The sequence below is a fragment of the Desmodus rotundus genome, chromosome 9, assembly GCF_022682495.2.
Source record: "Desmodus rotundus isolate HL8 chromosome 9, HLdesRot8A.1, whole genome shotgun sequence".
Lineage (NCBI taxonomy): Eukaryota > Metazoa > Chordata > Mammalia > Chiroptera > Phyllostomidae > Desmodus > Desmodus rotundus.
Window position 1 is genome coordinate 42,725,356 of NC_071395.1, and position 19,407 is coordinate 42,744,762.

General features: G+C 53.1%; 2 protein-coding genes across 7 annotated transcripts in view; one reads left to right on the forward strand and one right to left on the reverse strand.

Moving 5' to 3' along the window:
• CARM1 (coactivator associated arginine methyltransferase 1) overlaps positions 1-14,841 on the forward strand; it is a 43,156-nt gene extending 28,315 nt beyond the window's left edge. The window contains exons 4-16 of one of the 2 annotated variants that reach the window (XM_053930700.1): positions 866-970; positions 3,220-3,330; positions 4,543-4,720; positions 6,800-6,890; positions 7,066-7,147; positions 11,304-11,389; positions 11,561-11,650; positions 12,075-12,212; positions 12,298-12,387; positions 12,478-12,590; positions 12,735-12,812; positions 13,088-13,156; positions 13,313-14,841. In XM_053930700.1, coding sequence (XP_053786675.1) covers positions 866-970; positions 3,220-3,330; positions 4,543-4,720; positions 6,800-6,890; positions 7,066-7,147; positions 11,304-11,389; positions 11,561-11,650; positions 12,075-12,212; positions 12,298-12,387; positions 12,478-12,590; positions 12,735-12,812; positions 13,088-13,156; positions 13,313-13,455 — 1,374 coding nt within the window. In that variant the 3' untranslated portion in view covers positions 13,456-14,841. The remainder of the gene's footprint in view (positions 1-865; positions 971-3,219; positions 3,331-4,542; positions 4,721-6,799; positions 6,891-7,065; positions 7,148-11,303; positions 11,390-11,560; positions 11,651-12,074; positions 12,213-12,297; positions 12,388-12,477; positions 12,591-12,734; positions 12,813-13,087; positions 13,157-13,312) is intronic. The other variant, XM_053930701.2, reaches the window with a different exon arrangement.
• Positions 7,028-19,395, reverse strand: YIPF2 (Yip1 domain family member 2). Of its 5 annotated transcripts, none has more exons than XR_006655007.3 (10): positions 19,261-19,395; positions 19,046-19,106; positions 18,528-18,682; positions 18,356-18,436; positions 17,287-17,374; positions 15,757-15,873; positions 15,504-15,670; positions 15,311-15,426; positions 15,031-15,159; positions 7,028-7,139 (listed from the first exon to the last, which is right to left on the reverse strand). XR_006655007.3 is itself a non-coding variant. In XM_071219194.1 (10 exons), the coding sequence occupies exons 2-9, from the start codon at positions 19,080-19,082 to the stop codon at positions 15,046-15,048; spliced, it is 942 nt and encodes a 313-aa protein (XP_071075295.1). In that variant the 5' UTR covers positions 19,083-19,106; positions 19,261-19,395; the 3' UTR covers positions 7,028-7,139; positions 15,031-15,045. The 5 variants fall into 5 exon arrangements, 3 of the variants coding, with proteins under 3 accessions (XP_071075295.1, XP_024412690.2, XP_045048420.2); XM_071219194.1 differs by having other exon boundaries at positions 15,244-15,426; XR_006655006.2 differs by lacking the exon at positions 7,028-7,139 and adding an exon at positions 14,528-14,935.
• Between the last annotated feature and the right edge of the window lie 12 nt (positions 19,396-19,407).

Sequence of the window (19,407 nt, forward strand, 5' to 3'; positions counted from 1 at the left end):
TTCACGTCCTGGCTCTGCCCCTTACTAGCTGCGTAACCTTGGGCAGGTTTCCTCCGCTTGCTGGGCCTCAGTTTCCTCATCTGTGAAACAGAGATGCCAGGGCCTGCCTTAGGAGGGTTGCTAGAAGGACTTGAGTGCAGGTGAAGTTCAAGTCCACAGGTGTTTTGAGTAATAACAGCACAGATAGAATGTACCGACCACATAGGGCATGCTAGGCACTGGTCCAAGCGCTTTCACACGTATGGAAGCGCTTGAGCCCTCCCAACAACTCTAGGAGGTAAGTACTATTATTGTCCCCATTTTGCAGATGAGAAAACTGACTCAGAGAGGTTAAGTGACTTGCTCCAAGTCACACAGCTATTATGCAACAGAGCCAAGATGGGAAGCCAGGCCTGCCTGATGCCAAAGCCTGTGCCCCTGCCCAGGTGCCACGCTGCCTCCCGATCGCCCGTTGTCTTACAGAGAGACCCCGCAGCACCTCACCCGCCTGGCGCTCTGAGTCCTAGGGTTCTGTTTGATCTACGCTGCTTCTTTGGGGTTCCTAAGATGGGGCACCTGGCCCCTGATCCCAGAACTCTGCCTGTGGCAAATCTTGAGTTCTGCCGGAGGATTCCAGGTCCAGGTGGCATACAGCTGTGTCCTTTGGCCATGGTGATGGTGGAGGTTTCCCTCCTGGGGGCTGCCTCTGGCTTCTCGCTCCCTCTCCTGGAGTAGCCAGCAGCTGCCAGAGGGGTTTGGCCAGCAGAGAGGGTGCAGCCTCCTACAGGCAGTTTGTGCCCGAGGTGACCCTTCTGCTGTCTCGGGCCATGGCCTGGGCCATTTGTGCCACCGCGTGCCCTGTGCCATTGGCGTGTCTCTGTTCCAGTTTTATGGCTACCTGTCCCAGCAGCAGAACATGATGCAGGACTACGTGCGGACAGGCACCTACCAGCGTGCGATACTGCAGAACCACACTGACTTCAAGGACAAGGTGAGCAGGGCCTGTCCTGCCTCCCTCCGCCCTCTCGCCACAGCCCTTCCCTCAGGCTCTGTGCCTGCCTCAGTGCAACAGCTGCCTCTCTCTTTTTCCTTTGCTCATGGATTTTAGCTTTAACTTTTTCTGGTTACAAAAGCAAAATCTACTTTTTGTAAAAACTCAGAGAACCCATCATGCACAATATGGACAGGAAAGGCTTCTGTCATTTCCCTCCACAGCAACCACTGCCCAGTCTCCCCATGCATGGACCAGCACATGTATTTTAGAGTTACTTTATATTGTACACAGGGTCCGGCACAAACAATGCCCCTTTTTTAAATTACAAAATCATAAGTATGTCGTTCTGTAACATAACAATATCACACTCAAGCACACCATATGACAGTGTAGGTGAAACGTTCAAATTGCTGTCCGCCTCGTGCGAGACATTCACGTAGCCTACCAGCCACACTCAGGCAGGTGTTACTTCTGCCGGACCCTATCCTGTGTGTATATGTGTGTGTTTTACTACATGCTCTTCACGCAGAATTCTCTTTCCCCACCTAATGGTGTGTCTGGGGCCATACTATCAAATTACATGGATGTAGTGTAATTTATCTAGTTACTTCCCTAATTCCTTTTAAGATTTTTTTTAAATAGCACCAAGTATTATACAGTGAGTCCTCGTTTCATGTCGTTGATAGGTTCAGTGACTTTAAGTGAAATGGCATACAAGGACACCAGTTTTACCTTCGGCTAATTGATATGAACAAGATTCGGTTTCTGTGCCATCTCACCAACATTGTAACGAGTGATGTTGGATGAAATGTTATTTGAGGAAGTGCTCTATGCTCATGATTAAAAAGAGAAAGCAGTACAGAGTATCTGTATTCATAAGTGAAAGTTTATTCCTTTCCCCACTTTGAACCCAGTGAGAGCTTATGTTTTCCTTGACTTATCTTTGGGGGCTCTCAACATGGTCCATGTGACCAAGGTATGATCGTTGCCTTGGTCACGTCCCCCTAGCATTGCTGAGAATTCCCTCAGGACACTAAGCCCCCTGGGCCCCAGGGCCTGACCCCTGCAGCCTAGGAGGAAGTCCTGGACAAAGCAGCATGTGTGTTAGGACCATCCGCTCCCCCAGCTTCCTCCTAGCTGCTGGTGTGTGCCATGCTGAAGCAGTGCTTGGGGCCTGGGAAGTGCACGCTCCTTCAGCGAAGTTTCTTCCAGCTCTCCCGGGATGGCAATGCATTTATTTCGTGTTTCATCCAGAGCTCTGAGAGGCTCTCCCACCTGACTGTCCCAGCACCCCTCCGGACACTCCCTCTGTGTTTGCCACTGCACCCAGAGCAGTTCTGCAAATACCTGTCACCACTAGCAACTTTTGTCCTGATTCTGCTGATAGGCACAATCAGACAAACCTAGAATGAGGGATCATCTCCCATACACTAGCAATGGACTCTTCTAAGAGCTCATGGCCTTGGGGCCAGCAGCCCTTGAGAGTGTGCCCACTGAGCCCAGGTCTGGGGCAGCTCATGTGGCCCGGCCCAGCCACTAGCTGAATCCCTGGGCTAGGGTCATTACACAACCAGAAGCCACTGCCACCGACACTCTAACACCTCCCAGGCCCCTTTCTTTCCTGCAAAGGCTACAGAGGTCCCAGAAGGATACCTCTCAGTTGTTGCACCATTTTCTGGGGAGAACCATAGTATTCAGCCCAGCGGATTCAGCGTCCGTGCGGCCCATGGGGTTGGGGCTGAGTAAGCTTTCCCTGGGGGCTCCTCCCAAGACTCAGGAATGCCCCGTGGGGCCTGTGATCAGGGGCTGCCCACCTCCGGCCCTCTGTGTGGGCCTCAGCAGTCATGCTGCAGGGCTCAGAGGTGTCTTTACCTAGTGAGTACTCATTCCCACAGAAACCACAGGCTCGCTTGTGACAGCCAGGTGTCCACCATGCCGCATAGGAAGTTCACAGCCCAATCAGTCCTTCTGAAATCGGGTCTGAGAGCATGTGATGGTTTTAACATCCTAGCTGTCTTCAGAAATTTTGTTCTACCATCTTCAGATCCAGAACTAGGGGCTCCTTTGTGCCCCAGGTTGCTCAGAAACCAACTTGTCAGCTGGCCTGTGCCACGGGGAGGCAGGCTGCAGGGCCCAGGGTGCTCTCCGCTGCTTGGGTCTGCAGGGAGCCAGAGCCTGGTGACGTGCACATCATCATGATCACCATCCCTTCACTGGTGTCTTCTCACTGCCCCATCCTTCCTCAGATTGTTCTTGATGTTGGCTGTGGCTCTGGGATCCTGTCATTTTTCGCTGCCCAAGCTGGAGCAAGGAAGATCTATGCTGTGGAGGCCAGCACCATGGCCCAGCATGCCGAGGTCAGCGGCCCACTGGGACCCCAGCCAGTCCATGTCCTTCAGCTCTGTGCCTGTGCCAGCCTGGGAAACTGGCCCCGCTGGGAGCCCCCTGGAGAGGAGACGTAACCCCTGGATTCGGGGGGATCTGTGGACATTACCTCTTTGGTCTCTTGTCCCCAAAATTTGGGCCTGAGGTGGTGTCCCCTCCATGACTGGTGGTCACCTACCGGGTTCAGGGGTGGTTTGGGGTCTTCCGAGGCTTGACAGCCTTATGCCTCAAGGGACTTTGCAGTCACACAGACCAGGGTGGGATCTTGGACCTGGCCAACAGCCCACCTCTCCAAACCCCACTTCCCACATCTGTGAAATGGGGGTAACAACATGGCTTTATTTCATTAGTTTAAGCTGTCATTTTTTCATTTGTTGTTTTTTTTGTTTTTTTCAAAATGAAACCTTCATTTACAAGGTTCAAAACCTACAAGCCACAAAAGGGTAAACAGTGACATTGATCCCCTCCCCACCACTCATCCCCAGCTGCCCAGCCCCCACATCAGGGGTTGCAGGGAGGGACATGTATGCAAGCTCTGCTGAGTTATTGGGTGGCTCCCACAGCAAGCGTGTGCTCTCCTCTGCCTGCCGGGCTCTTACACATATGGTAGCCCACCACCATCTTGCACCTGCTCTGTTCCCTTAACAGTTTGCCTGCCACTGTGTCATCCTACAAAGAGCTTCTTTACTCTTTCTAGTGGCCACAGAGCATCCTTTGCCTAGACGGACCACTGTGTAGATACATTATTATCGCCACTTAGGCTGCTTCCCAGACTTTGCAGCCCAAGCAGATGCTGTGCTGAATTCCTCATACACATGCCACTTCTCCTGTGTGAGGTCATGTTCACAGGACAGATTTCTAGCACTGGAGTAGCTGGGCTTGAGAGTGTGTCCCAGGGTAGCTTCAATGGGTCTAGCCAAGCCTATCATCCCCATCTTCCCCCTGCCGTTAGCAGTTGGTTGTCCATCAGGGTACAGGCGACGTGAGGGGTCCAGGAGCTGCAGCGGGAAGAGACAGGGAGAACTGAGGCCATGGCTGATCATGGCTCTGGGTAGGGTGCTGACGAAGAAGGCAGAGGGAATTGGGTGGCTACATGGCGACGGAGGTCCTCCCTTCCCTGAGGATGTGTGGTGGATGGGTGGGGGCAGAGACCCCCGTGACCCCTCTGGCCTGCCCACCCACAGGTCCTGGTGAAGAGTAACAACCTCACCGACCGCATCGTGGTCATCCCCGGGAAGGTAGAAGAGGTCTCGCTCCCTGAGCAGGTGGATATCATTATCTCAGAGCCCATGGGCTACATGCTCTTCAATGAGCGCATGCTCGAGAGCTACCTCCACGCCAAGAAGTACCTGAGGCCTGGTGGTGAGTGTCCCTGCTGGCACGTGACCTGGCACCACAGGCATGCCCACTGGGGCTCCTTGGGGTGCCCCTGGCTGCTACTCAGTGGGCACAGTTGTGGTTCAGCTCTCTGCTGGCCTGTTTTAGTGGCTTGCAGTGCTAAGGGCACCCGAGCCTTCATGCCTCCCTTGCTCCCTCCCTCCCCGGCCCCCTGCCACTCCCTATGCCCAGACTGCCCCAGATAAGGCCAGAGACACCTGCTTAGCCTGCCTGGCCATGGTACTGAGGGGTTTCCCCCAGGTCCCCTGAGAGCTTCCAGGCTACCTGCCATCTCATGCCCTGTGTCATGGGGATAGTGTTTGGCTGGGAATGTGGCAGCTGTGGAAGGTGTCCTGTGGTGCTCAGAGGAGCTGACCTGTCATCTGCATTCCTAGCCCAGAAACCGAACCCTTGGCTGGCCAGCGCCTGCATTCCTCCAAGCCAGGGAGATGGGGCAAGGATCAGTGTGGCGCAGGGGCAGCTAGCTGCCTGGCATGCCTATCAGTGGCCCACGTTTGTGTCACTGTGCCTGCCCGTCCATGCTCCTTGCTTACTGGGCCACTGTGGGAACAGCCCTGGGGTGGGGTCTGTGCCCCGTCCTGAACATCTACTAGTGTGTCCATTTCTTGGTTTAGGTTGTGTGTCTTTGAGTATTCCTGTACAAGCACAGGGTAGTGTGTGTGCACATGTACGTGTGGCCAGAGGACCTGGCCAGGACAGCAGTGTGGGAACCCAGCAGACTGGTGGCCCCATGGTGGGTGGAGGGCAGGGGGAGCTGGTCTCTGGGGGAGCACCTCTGGCCTTCCTGGGTCCAGGCTGCAGGGACCTACCTGCCTTGGGCTTCACTCCTGGAGGTGGGTGGTGACTGCCATTTCCCACAGCGGTGTCCTGTGTCCCAGGTGTGAGTGTGGGAAGCTAGGCTTCCCCAGGGGGTTGAGTGCACCCTACTCTCCTCCCATTCTACCCTTTAGGTGGCCCAGCCTGCTGTGGGGGTGGCCCAGCCTGCTGTGGGGGTGGCCCAGCAGAGTGGGCTCTTCCTTATGGGACATAAGGACAGACAAGAGGCAGACTCTGGTGGGCAGCTGCACATTCCACCCCACTGTTCAAGCAGCCTGCCCAGGATAAGGCCTGGGGCCAGCAACACCCCCTTGTTCTGCCTGCATGAGTGTCCTTTGTTCCACCTCAGGAAGCTCTTTGCATTCCCTCACACATAGGTGCCTTCAGGGGTGGAGTACTTTCCCATGATGCTCTAGGTGACTGGCAGACCTCCTGTGTAGGGGCCTAGTGAGTGGCCTCTGGGCCAAAGTAGAACATCTCCCCTCCCCCTCCCCAGCCTGATTCTTGCTAGTACCTCAGCTCCCACCTCCCTGTGCCCCCCACGTAGGAAGAAGGAGGGAGGCCTACATCTGGAGGCCAGCTGACTCTGCCCTAGACTCACTGAGGTAGCTGCTGACCCTGACTCATATAGCCCTTGAGTCACACAGATGGAGGACGCTGCTGCCCCTCCCATTTCAAGCCATGTACCAGACCAGGGTGACCAGAAGGTCCACTCTGCCTGCCAGAGCCTGGGCAGCCCCAGTGACAGGGCTTCAGGTGACCCTCCACCCAGCCTCTGGCTCCCCCGAGGTCCCTATGGCATAGCCTGGGACTCAGCCTTGCTTTGTTCAGAGCACTTCACTTTCCCCATTTCCCCGGCCGTCCATGGATGATGGCACATAAAGTGGCACTGCCTGGCTACAGAGCAGGACCCCTGGCACAACTTGATTACCCTGAGGCTCTGGCAGGTTCCTTCCTGTCTCCAAGCCCTAGCTATGGGACTTCAGGACAGGCACTCCTACTCCCTGGCTGGCAATCCAGGTTTGGTGAGACGGTGCATGTAAAGTGCTCGTCGTGGCCGCTGGCAGAGTAGGTGCTCAGTACCTCTGTGTTGCACAAATGCATGAATGAATGAATGAATGAGAGGCTGGGAAAGCCCAGGGTTGGGGGTCCTGGGGCCCTTTGGAGGCTCTGCCTGGCCCTGCAGAATGTCCCACCATGACGCCAGCACCCCTCCGTGCCTCCCAGGAAACATGTTCCCTACCATTGGTGATGTCCACCTCGCACCTTTCACGGATGAACAGCTCTACATGGAGCAGTTCACTAAGGCCAACTTCTGGTGAGTGCCCTGCGTGTGTCCTGCCTTCTCAGGGATGGCCCTGCCTCTTCTTCCTCATTCTAAATAGGACCTGAAGGACCTGGGCTGGACGAGGGCCAACTGGGAGAGAAGGCAGGCTGCTTACCTGCCTCTCTGCTGCTGATGACCTTGCCATGGGGGTGGGGGCTTTCTGCAGGTACCAGCCGTCCTTCCATGGAGTAGACCTGTCGGCCCTCCGAGGCGCTGCTGTGGACGAGTATTTCCGGCAGCCTGTAGTGGTGAGTAAGTCACCCCGGGTGATATCTCAGTTAACACTGGTCAAGGCCCTCACCTGGGGTGACGGGGTGGGCACGGGCTTTCCTGTCAGGCCGTGTGCAAGCTGTGCAGCCCTGGAGCAGCCACTCTCCCTCTGAGCCCTGGCTTCTGCCCCTGCACAGAGCCGTCCCACAGATAGGATGGGAGTGAGGTGGTGATGCACACAGAGTACTCAGCACACAGTAAGCATGCAGTACATGTGAACCGTAGTTAGATGAACTGATCCTTGGTAAACTGATTTTATATGATTAAAAACAATTATTGAGATCTTTAAACCAATATGTAGACCCATGACACAAAAATCCAGAAAGTATAGAAATGAAAAGCCTCCCCGCTGTCATCCCCAGACACAGAGTTCTTCATGTGGGCAAACAGTCCTTCTTGTGTATCTTTCCAGAAGTTTTACAACTAAATGCATAATTACCACATACATATAGCATAATCAACATACTGTTCTTACTTTCTCTGTGGTCAGAGAACGTAAATTATGATTTTAGTCCCTTAAAATGTTTTGAGTTTCTTTATACCCAGTATGAGCTCTCTTTTGTTTTCTGTTCTATGTGTACTTGAGAAAAAATGGATTTTAATCGCTTGGTGAGTACAGAATTAGGTTACTGTCAATTAGGTCTCACTTGTTAATCATGTTGGTCGAATCTCTATCTCTAGTGATTTCCTTTTATCTGCTTTTCCTATCTATTCCTGATTGTAGATGTACTTTTCCATTTAGTTCTGATACTTTTTGCTTTATATTTTTGGACACTACATCATTAGGTGCATACAGGTTTTGGATAATTGTATCTTCCTGTTGGATTGATCCTTTTGTCATAAAAAGTATCTCTTTTTATCTCAAGTGGGGTTTCTTGCCTTGAAGTCTATTTTTTTTCTGATGATAGTTTAGCTACTCTGGTTTTATTTGGGTTAATCTTTGTACAGTATATATTTCTCCATCCTTCTATTTTCAACTGTTTTGTGCCCTTATCCCTTAAGGTTTGTCTCATGTAAGCAGCATATATGTGGGTTTTATTTTTTAACCAGGTTAATGTTTTCTGTCTTTAAATTAGAATAGAACATTTACATTTAAAGTAATTACTACTCTTGTGGGTATAAATCTTTCATTTTACAATTTTTCTATGTATCCTGACTACTGTTTCTTTTTAAACTCTTTTCTTGCCTTCTTTTAATTCAGTATATGTTACTGTTTTCCCCTCTTGATGTCTTTCACTAGTTTCGATGTCTTGGGTGCTCTCTTTTTAAACACTACCTCTGCACCCTTCTCTTTCTCCTTCTGGGGTTCTGATGACATGGACTTGAGTTTAGACATTTACATCCTGTCTCAGATGATTCTTCTTTTCTGCATTTCCATCCTATTTTCTCTCAATTGCTTCATTTTCACATTTGCTACTATTTTCCAGTTCCAGTCCTTTCTTTGCTGTGTCTCATCTGATCATCTAATTCTTAATTTCAGTTCTAGAATTCTATTTTGCTTATTTGTTATTTCAGGTCTCTGTGAAATTCTCCATATTTTCACCTTTCTTTTTGAACATATTAATTATAAGTCACTGATCACTTTTAGTATCTGCATACGTGGTAAGTGTGTTTCTGTTGTCTATTCTCTTGGTGTTTGGTTCTCATCCTTTGGTCCTGTCTCTTGATTCCTGGTCATGAAATGCCAGAATAAAAAATTATACACGCTCTGGATGATGTTTTCCTTCCAAGGATTTGTTTTGTTTTGTTTTGTTTTGTTTTCCAGACAATTAGCCATATGGACAGACTTATTTTGGCCCTGTCATGCATTTGAATGAGATATTTGGTGGCTGCTTTTCCGACTCAGCTGGTATATTTCCTGGCTTCCCTGTAGGGTAGCAGTTCTCAAACATTTTGGTCTTCAGTTCCTTTTACATCTTAACAATGGAGAGTGCATCCTGGCCTGTGTGGCTCAGTTGGTTGGAACATCGTCCCATAACCAAAACATTGTGGGTTCAACTCCCAGTCAGGGCACATGCCTAGGTTGTGGGTTCAATCCCTGGTCTGAGCGTTACGGGAGGCAACCGATTGATACTTCTCTCTTGCACTGATGTTTCTCTCCCTTTTTTTCTCCTTTTCTCTCTCTCTAAAAGCAATGAAAAAATGTTCTCAGACCTAACCAATGTGGCTCAGTTGGTTGGGCATTGTCCCGCAAAGCGAAAGGTTGCTGGTTCGATTCCCAGTCAGGGCACATGCCTAGGTTGTGGGTTCGGTCCCTGGTCGGGGAACCAATGAAAGGTAACCAATCTATTTTTCTCTCTCATAGATGTTTCTCTCCCCTTCTTTCTCCCTCCCTCTTTCCATAAAAACAAATAAATAAAGTCTTTAAAAAAAAGAAAATGTCCTTAGGCGAGGATAAAAAAGGGAAAAAAAAGGAGAATCCCAAAGAACTTTTGTTAATGTGCGTTATATCTATTGACACACTTCCAACGTCTATTGATATTAAAAACTAAGCCCAGCCCTGACTGGTGTGGCTCAGGTGGTTGGGCGTTGTTCCATCTCACAAAACTAAAGGTCATAGGTTCGATTCCAGGTCAGGGCACAATGCTTATGGGTTCAATCCCTGGTTGGGGTGCTTAAGAGAGGCACCCACCAATCCATGTTTCTCTCCCTCTCTTTCTCCCTCCCTTCCCCCATCTCTAAAAATAAGTAAAATCTAATTTTAAAAAAACCCCTAAGCCCAAGAAATTAAAAAATATTTAGTTAATTTAAAAACAGTAGTAAAACCATTACCTATTAATATAAATATCATTTTTAAGGGGAAAAAACTATTCCAATATTTTCCAGTAAGAATACTGGCATTTTTAATTTGTAAATCTGTTTAGTGCCTGATTTAACAGAAGACAGATTCTGCTTCTGCATTCCTCTGTTGTGATATCACAGGTGAGTTAATGAATGAAGAACGGCAGAAAACATCTGAGTCTTGTTATGAAAATAGTTTTGATCGTGGTACTTTGGAAAGGACCACACTTTGAGAACTGCTGCTTTAGGGTGCAGCCTTCAGTGGTTTAAGTGAAGGTGGCTCACAGAGCCCTGATTTCAGCCTCTCAGCACTATATGCTGCTAAACCTTTCTTTAGCTTTAAGAAAATATTTTATTTACTTTTAGAGGGGGGGGGAGAAGGAGAGGGAGAGAAACATTGATGTGTGAGTCACGCTGATGGGCTTCCCAACAGGGGACCCAGCCTGGATGTGCCTCAACTGGGAATCGAACCGGCATCGTTTCAGTTTGTAGGTCAGTGCTCAATCCACTGAGCCACACCAGCCAGGGGCACAGTTCAGGACATGGCAAATGCCACAAAGTGAAATCACATGCAGAACATCCACCTTCCACTTCCACATTTCCCTTCTCTTTAGCATCTTGGCCCCTTGTGTCCCAACTTCCATCATAACCCTGAGCCCCCATTTTCCTTTCCCCACCCAGGGAGGCCGCTGAAAGGCCCCACACCAAAGGGGAAAGGCACAGGCCAAAAAGCATCTCCCTTCTCTCCAGGATCTTGGCCCCCAAAGCAATGGCTGCTGCTGTTACTCTTAAGTGTTTCAACAACTGGGTTTTTTTCTTTTTACTTCACTCATATAGTTCTTGGCAAGAGTGTTAGTCTAACAGAAAAATTAGTGTTGTGACTGCGATTGGACAGATGTTAGCACAGTCCTCTAACTTGCTTTTGTGTGGACTTACTTGACAATTTTTCTCAGAGATCTTCCCCTTCTGTTCATAAAGGGCCTCTTCATTCTATTTCACACACAGCCTTTCATGGAAGGGCCATCGGTTTAATTAGATGGTTTCCAGTGTGTTGCTACTACAGTCTCTAATTACGTGTGTGAATTCGTATGTGTGTACCTCTATCTGTAGGTTCAACTTCTGGAAGTGGAAATCTTGAATGTGTATGAAGGCTTGTCATTTTGAGAGCTGGCATCTAGTTGCCCTCCATGGTGTTGAACCAGTGCATCCTCCCCCAGCATGCCTGAGAAGGGCAAACTGGTTTGACCTGAGTGGCCTAGAGGCCGTGGCCAGACTCAGGGAGAGGGGTAGGGCTCTCCCCTGCTTTGCTAGCCCCTGAGCTTGAAGCCAGGTCACCTCTGTGGTCTCTCCCAGGACACATTTGACATCCGAATCCTGATGGCCAAGTCTGTCAAGTATACGGTGAACTTCTTAGAAGCCAAAGAAGGGGATTTGCACAGGTACCAGCCCTCACGCCCCTCCTGCTGGGCCACTGCTGGCTCTTGCAGGCATTCTACAGCCCCAGGGCAGGCAAGTGGACCAAAGTCCGGGACTCTGCACCTGGCCACCCTTCTTCTCTGCTAGCAACCCCTGTTCAGCTTCCCCAGCAATCACTGCCCTTTGCCTTCCAGGATAGAAATCCCATTCAAATTCCACATGCTGCATTCTGGGCTGATTCACGGTCTGGCTTTCTGGTTTGACGTCGCCTTCATTGGGTCCATGTGAGTACACCAGAGCATGCTACCCCCAGCACCCAGGACTTCCCTGCAGTTGCGAACCCCAAGCGTGGTTGGTTCGGATGCTAATGGGTGTCTGGGAGGGCAGACTGTCCCCTCCAGTTTCCCCTGTCCCTTCCAAGAAGACAGAGCTCGCCTCAAGCCAGAGACTTCTGTGGGAGTGTGTCTACCCTGTTCTGAGTGACTGTCCTTTACAGGGCCTGGTCAGTGTCTTGGCACGTCAGGGTGAATGGGCACCCCGTGACCATCATCTCCTAGCTGTGTGTGTGACTACAACTACCTGGGTGGCCATTCTGTCTTAGCTCCAGGGCCCCAGGGGACCTACAGAAAGGGTGGACACCTAGGGAGGGCTCAAGGTACACGGGTGGTGGCTCCAGCCCCGCTGTTTGTGCCTGTCCCTTCTTGACAGAATGACTGTATGGCTGTCCACGGCCCCGACGGAGCCCCTGACCCACTGGTACCAGGTCCGGTGCCTGTTCCAGTCACCACTGTTCGCCAAGGCTGGGGACACGCTCTCAGGGACATGTCTGCTTATTGCCAACAAAAGGTGCCAGGTGCCTCCCGGGGCTGGGAGAGAAAGGGGTCTATCCACCCAGCTGGCTTATGTCTGCCCTCTCCTGCCCTCCCCACAGACAGAGCTACGACATCAGTATTGTGGCCCAGGTAGACCAGACGGGCTCCAAATCCAGTAACCTCCTGGATCTGAAAAACCCCTTCTTCAGGTAGGATGGGCTTGTGGCCTTTGGGGGTGGGGGGATACCCTTTTGGCCCACAGCCCCTCGGCCCTGCCCACGAGTCCATCTCTGGTGCAGATACACAGGCACGACGCCGTCACCCCCGCCGGGCTCCCACTACACATCCCCCTCGGAGAACATGTGGAACACGGGCAGCACCTACAACCTCAGCAGTGGGATGGCTGTGGCTGGTGAGCGGGTCCCCGTGTGGGTGGGGCGAGTGGCAGAGCCACTGACTGGTCACACCTACCAGTGCTTCCGGGGCAAAGCTGGCAGTTCTGGAACCTCACACAAGACACTGTCCCCACCCCTGACATCTCCCTCCCTGGACACAGGGATGCCGACTGCCTACGACCTGAGCAGTGTTATCGCCAGCGGCTCTAGTGTGGGCCACAACAACCTGATTCCTTTAGGTGAGTGTGCCCGGGTCTGGGGAGGTGGGGGTAGGATCACCGGCACCCAGAATGGCCCATGTGCTCGGGCCTTCTGCATCGCCTTTTCCTCCTCCTTGGGGCTCCTGGTTGAGGTGCTCCACTCCTCTCTGCCTCGCTCTGCCGCCGCTGCAACCACCCTCCCTGCACCTTGGTGTGAAAGTGTGAGTGGGAGCACCCACCTCAGGCAGAATGTGGGCCTGGGCTGGCCGGGGGCGGTGACGCCGTCTCCCTTCCTTCCTCCCTCTGCTGCGCAGCCAACACGGGGATTGTCAATCACACCCACTCCCGGATGGGCTCCATAATGAGCACGGGGATTGTCCAAGGTAACAGAGCGAACGGGTCCCGGGGGTGTGAGCATGCTGACTGCTGGGCCACCCACTGGCCCTCTCGCCTGCTCTCTCTTTCCCTCTGACTCTGCTGTGGGGCCAGGTGGGCAAGGGGGCAGAGCTGGCCCTCAGTGCCCATGCCCCGCTCCACAGGGTCCTCCGGCACCCAAGGCAGCAGTGGCGGCGGATCCAGCGCCCACTACGCAGTCAACAGCCAGTTCACCATGGGCGGCCCGGCCATCTCAATGGCTTCACCCATGTCCATCCCAACCAACACCATGCACTACGGGAGCTAGGCCCCTCCAGTGGGGAATGGACTGACAGCACCAGGAAACCAAATGAAGACCCTGCCCACCCACCCCTCTGCCTGGGCGGCTTTCACCCCTGTACTGGAGAAGCCCAAACACCGGTCACAGCCCTAGCCCCCTTTGCTACGGGAACTTGGATACTTTTTTACACAACATTGCTGCCGCCACCCCCACCCATATCTTGGCCCTGAGCGTGTGTCGCTGCCATATTTTACACAAGATCATGTCATGGGAGTCCTGTTACCCCCTCCTGCCCTCTCCACCCTGACCTGGGTGTAACATCTAATGAAACAGGCGTGTCCAGGCCGGATAGCCATGGCCCTGTGGGGCAGGTGGCAAGGAGCAACTATGGTCCCGCCCAGTTCCCGGCACCTGCCCCTGCCTGTCTCCAGTGGGAAGGCAGTTCTCGCTAGATGGGGCCTCCCCTTCAGCTACCAGGCCATGGTCACAATGGGCGTGACATGCTGCTTTTTTTAATTTTATTTTTTTACAAAAAGAACCAGTGTCAATCCGCAGACCCTCTGAGTCACCAGGCCGGCCGGGCCGAGCCAGCAGCCCTTTTTCCCAACTCAGAAGCTCAGTGACGAGGGGTGGCCCTACCTGGTCATCAGGACAGGGTGGGGCCAGGCCTGGGCAACCCCACAGCCCCTCCCGCAAATGGGTTCACCTCACACTTGAATGTACAACCTACCCCAGCTGTCGGGAAGGCCCTCCGTCCGGCCCCTGCCTCTTGCTGCTGTCCTGTCCCTGAGCCCCTCTAGGTTCCACCCTGCCCCTCACCCCGCCAAGAACTAGAACAGGAGGCCAGTGGGCCTGGAGGGAAGGAGGGTCACTTGTCAGCCAATGGGGGCAGACACAGAAACCTCAAGGAACTGTCATGGAAGGCGTCCTTTTTCCTTGTAGCTAACATTAGGCCTGTGTATCTCCCTCAGTATTTGTAGATGCTCCAGTCCCTACTACGATGATGGCATTTTGGTCTCTTCCCAGCCTGGGAAAGGGCCTTGCAGGGATCTTTCCCTCCAAAAAAAAAGGAAAAAAGGAAAAAATAAACAAGGAAAAGTGTTTCAGCACAGGCAATTTTCTTCTACTTCTGCTCCCCCCATTTCTACCACCACCCCAGTCGGATGCGGTGGAGCCGAAGCTAGGCCTGAGGTCCTGCCAACTGGGCACTCCGGGAAGGGCGGGCACAGTTGAGGCTGGAGTGACCCTCTGCTCTACAGCCCCACCCTTGGGGAAGAAGAAAGGCCCAGCGGGCAGCCCATGGGGCAACAGCTGCACTGAAAGCTCCTTGCTCAGCCACCCTTCTCCCACCTTTATATAAATTCTCTGAATCACCTTTGCATAGAAAATAAAAGTGTTTGCTTTGTAAGAAAAGTCTGGAAAGTAGCAGAGTGATCTCAAGATGTCAAGGGACCTTTCAGTCATCATCTGGGGGCAGGGCAGGCAGAGGAGTCCCCTCATGTTGGACCTGAAAGAGAAACTCCCACCAGTGGCTCTGTGACTTCTCACCCTACGGGGAAGAGGCTGGAAGCCCCGCAGCCACAGCTGGAAACAACTCCTCACCTGCAGGCTCGGGCCTTAGGCTATCACGTGTCTTTGCGGGGTGGGTGTCTGGAGTACATCTGAAGGCAGAGCTGTGGCCTGGGCTGGAGGTGTCACGTGCTCCAGAGGCAGTGGCTGGAAAAAGTAAAACTGAACCCAGATCCCTGGGGTTAGCATCATGACCAGTAAGCTGACCGACCCAGAAGCCCTGCTGTGACCACCCCAGACCCATACCTTACAGCCCAGGGCCAGGAGGGCATGGAGTAGCACGACAACAGATAGCAGCACAGAGGCCACCAACCTGGTGTCCTCGCGGACAATGGGCCAAAGGGTGAACACCAGCCCAGAGGCTGACAGGGCCAGAGCCAGCACCCCGAAGAGCCACTGCAGCCATGGGACAGGAATCAGCCACAGGACCTGGGGGCAACACGGGCAGATGGCTACCGGGTTTCTCCACGGCATATGAATCCCCCACCTCCTGGGGCCGTACTCACCACAGTGGGGATGAAGATGAAGAGGGAGTAGCCGTAGACACACACTGTCTCCAGAAAGGTGTAAGGTCCCATGCGTTCCCGGACACCCTTGCGCCACTGCAGGAAGGCCCACAGTGCCAGAGGTACCAGCCAGGCATAGCAGTAGATGGTGATGCTGGCCACAGTCACTGGGGGGCAAAGTAGGCAGTCACCCCTGGGGCCCCATGGCACCCCTCAGCCCCACCAGGCACTAGGCCTCGCCTGCTTTGCTTACCTTTGTGGAACTGGGGGCTGTAGTGAATGGAGGTGTCCCTTCTGTGGGCCAGCACCACGGTCAGGTTGCCGGTGATGGCCAGAACAAAGGCCAGTGTGGCGCAGATCCAGAAGGGGCCTGCGGATGGGGTGTAGTCAGGGTCTCAGGCACAGAGCTTCCAGAACAGGTGACTTGTCCTGTTTTGTCCCAGCCTTTCCAAGCTCTGGGCTACCTCCACACCCACCACTCCATCAACCCGACTTACACCCACTGACAATCTGGTGGTTGAATGCAGTGCTGGCTTAGTCCTCATCTTTCTTGGCCGTTCGACAGCCTTTGATGTACCTGATTCCCCCCCACCCCCCAGAAACACTCCCCACATTCCTGGCTTCTGTCTCATGTCACTGAAAACTTCTTAACCTCTTTGACTCCCTGACCTGATGATGGGGAGCCAGCTGGGCCCAGTCCTCAGCCCCTCTCTGTGCTCACCCTTTGCATGATCTTGTACAACCTCAGGGCTTTATGCCACCTTTAGGCCAACAGATGCCAAACGTCTCATGTCCAGGCCTCTGCCCTGAACCTTCTTGGACTTGACATTCAACGTTTCCACGTGCGTACCTCCCTCTCCACCCCACCACACTCACTCTTTCCCCTCAAACCCGCCCATATTTTCTCACTGATAAGTAGCAACTCCATGCTTCTCATGGTCCAGGAAAAAATCTTGGGGCCCTCCTGGGCTCCTCCCTTCCCATCCCATCATCCAGTGGGTCAGCAAATCCTGTCAGCTCTACCCCTTCAAGATGTAGGCCAGAGTTCAATCACTCTTCTCTCCCTGGCACCAGCTCCACCCCCACAGTAGTCACCTCTTCCCTTGTCTCCCTGCTTCTGCCCTCATGCCTGATAGCAGCCAGAGGGCACCTAAAAACACTTCCCTAAGCTCCCTTCTCACCGAACCTTAGGAGGTCTGTGTGACATGTCACCTAGGTGGTGGCCTACCAGTTTATTCTGCTCCAGTGACAATGCTGCCCTGCAGTTCAGGTGTGTTTCCTCCACAGGGCTTATGCCCCTTCTGGAATATCCTTCCCCTAGCTCTCCCCACCCCCAACCCTGACACCAGCAAGGCTCATTCCCTCATTCTCCTCAGAGGGACCTTCCCTGATAAACCCATGCAAAGCAGCAACTCTCATCCTCTAAACCAGGGGTGTCAAACTCATTTTCACCGGGGGCCACATAAGCCTTGTGGTTTCCTTCAAAGGGCTGAATATAATGTTAGGACTGTATAGATATAACTTCTCCTTAACTAGGGGCAAGCAGCTCGGCACTGCCACTAAGTAGAAACAAGGTGCTGGGCTGGATAAAACAAGGTGGAGGGCCGGATTCAGCCCGCGGGCCTTGTGTTTGCCACCTGTGCTCTAAACAAGCAATTCTCTTCACCCACTGCAACCCTTTATGTCTCTGCCTCCTTGAAGTGTGTGTTTCACACCCTCCATGAGGGAGACTCTGCTTTCCACATTTGCTGAATGAAGAATGAGTTGAAAGTACATCACTCACCGTACAGGTCCGGGCGATTCCGCAAATGGTGCCGTACAAAGCTGTGGCCAGGCCGGGGCAGCAGCGACCCTTTAATCCGGTCCAGGACCTGGGGACAAGGCCAGGCCCAGGATGGAAGCCTGCTGGGGCTCCTCACCACCCCCAGAGGGAAGAGGCCAAGCTCCTCTCCTGACCTTAGAGGCTTCTCTGCTGCCCTCCCATTTCCTCTCTCCACCCTACTTGAATAAGCACTTCCCTCTGCGATTTTGATGGGCTGTTCCCATGGCCTGGAGCCACTTCGCTTGGCCAGCCCCCATCCAACAATATATCAGTGTCCCACCATTCTGAAGGACTTCGGGACTCGACATCTGCCTCTTTGTTAAGCTGCCCTGGACTGCTGCCCTTGCTGCTTCCCCCAACTCCAGCGAGCAGTTGGAAAGTCCTGGGCGATCTCCTTCCCGCATCTCTCTCCAATAGGGCCTCTACTCTGTAGCCCTGGTTTACTATCATCTCCTACCCTGGCCTGGGGCCTCCAATCCACCTTCCATGTTGCACATCTGCTCACTCCATTCAAGCATCTTCTGCTCTATACCCTTCCATGGCTCCCCAGCACCCTCAGGATAAAACCCAAACTCCTTAACATACCTTGTCTGGCTTCTGCCTGTCTCTCCCCCACCTCTCACACTCCAGCCAACCAGAGTGACAGGTAGCTTCTGTGATAGCTCCCGCCTTCTCTCATCTTTAGTCTCCTGTATATGACATTCCCTATGTCTGGAACACACTTATGCGTCCTTCCACTCTTCCTGGCTAAGTTTTCCTTCTTTAAGTTTCAGCAAATTCCATACCACCTCTGGGCGGCCTTTCTCTAACCCACCATATCATATGTCTCCTGGGCTCCCCAAAGCCCCACTCATCATAACCCTTACAGCATACCAGTTACTTCAGCTAGCCTGGGTGGAATCTCCTGTGTTCCCACGTGTGTATCTCCAGCAACCTGCCCAGGGCCTGGTTCACAGAAAGTGCTCAGTACATAGTAGCTAAACCCCAAGCATGACTCTAAGCCCCATCCCACCAGCTTCCCAAACCTGACCTGTGCGGTGTCCACATCAAAGAAGCTCTGATAGTAGCCAAAGGTCCAGAATCCCGGCTGCTGCTTCTCTTCCTGTAGAAGCTGCACAGTGTGGGCTTTCAGTGCCTGCCCTTCCAGCCTGGGTCAACCGGGGTCTGGATGGAGGTAGGGCACAGGGACTTCTGTGACTCACCGTGGTCTTGTCACTCTCTTCCACCTCGTCCTCTACACCATAGCTTCCATCTGAGCCCACAGCCACAGCTACATGCCCCTTTGGGGTCTGCTGATCACTTCTGGTGGTAGCCACATCTGGGGTCTCTGCTAGCAGATTAGTGGCTTCCTCGAACTCTATTGGGAATAAATATGGGACACAGGTACGTTTGGTTGGGGGAAGTCAAGACAATTTGGTTTGGCTCACTACTCATCTGAGGGCCAAGACTCTACTTGTGGCCACCTCGGGCCTGGCTTCCTCAATTTTGGGGAGTGGGGAAGGAGGTGTTCCTTCACTCCTAACAAGTGATGGCAACTGAGGGCTGGTTCTGGAACAGTGTCAGGTTTGAGGTCTGAGTTTGGGCTGGAGCGGAGTTCGCGTTCAGGCTGGGTTTCACGCCTAGGATCAGAATTCACAGATGACTGCGGCTCGGGTTAGATATGAGTCGGGACTTGGATGTGAGGTCCTGACAAGCGGAGGGGGTAGGTCGGGGCACTCACCATGGAAGGCCAGCTCGTCGCCCGTTGCCATGGTCATTCAGGGGCGTCACCGCATCCCGCTCTGAAGACAGAGGCCAATCAGGCCCGCACCCAATCCCACTCGGCGCCCCGCGGGGAGTCCGTCCCTCAGCCCCCAGCCCAGCTTGGCTCTTAACGGTACCCACCTGGGAGTTAACTGCCGCCCCCGCCCCACAGGTGCAACTTGCTCTACTCACCTGAGTCCGTCTCAGCCGGCGTGGCCAGGGGTTTCTGCGCCTGCGCGACCGCCTACCAGCCAGTTAATCCGACCCGTTTCGGACAGCAACATCCGGCGCCGATCCGTTTTCTATCCTCTTCCGATAGGAAACCACTACCGGCAATAT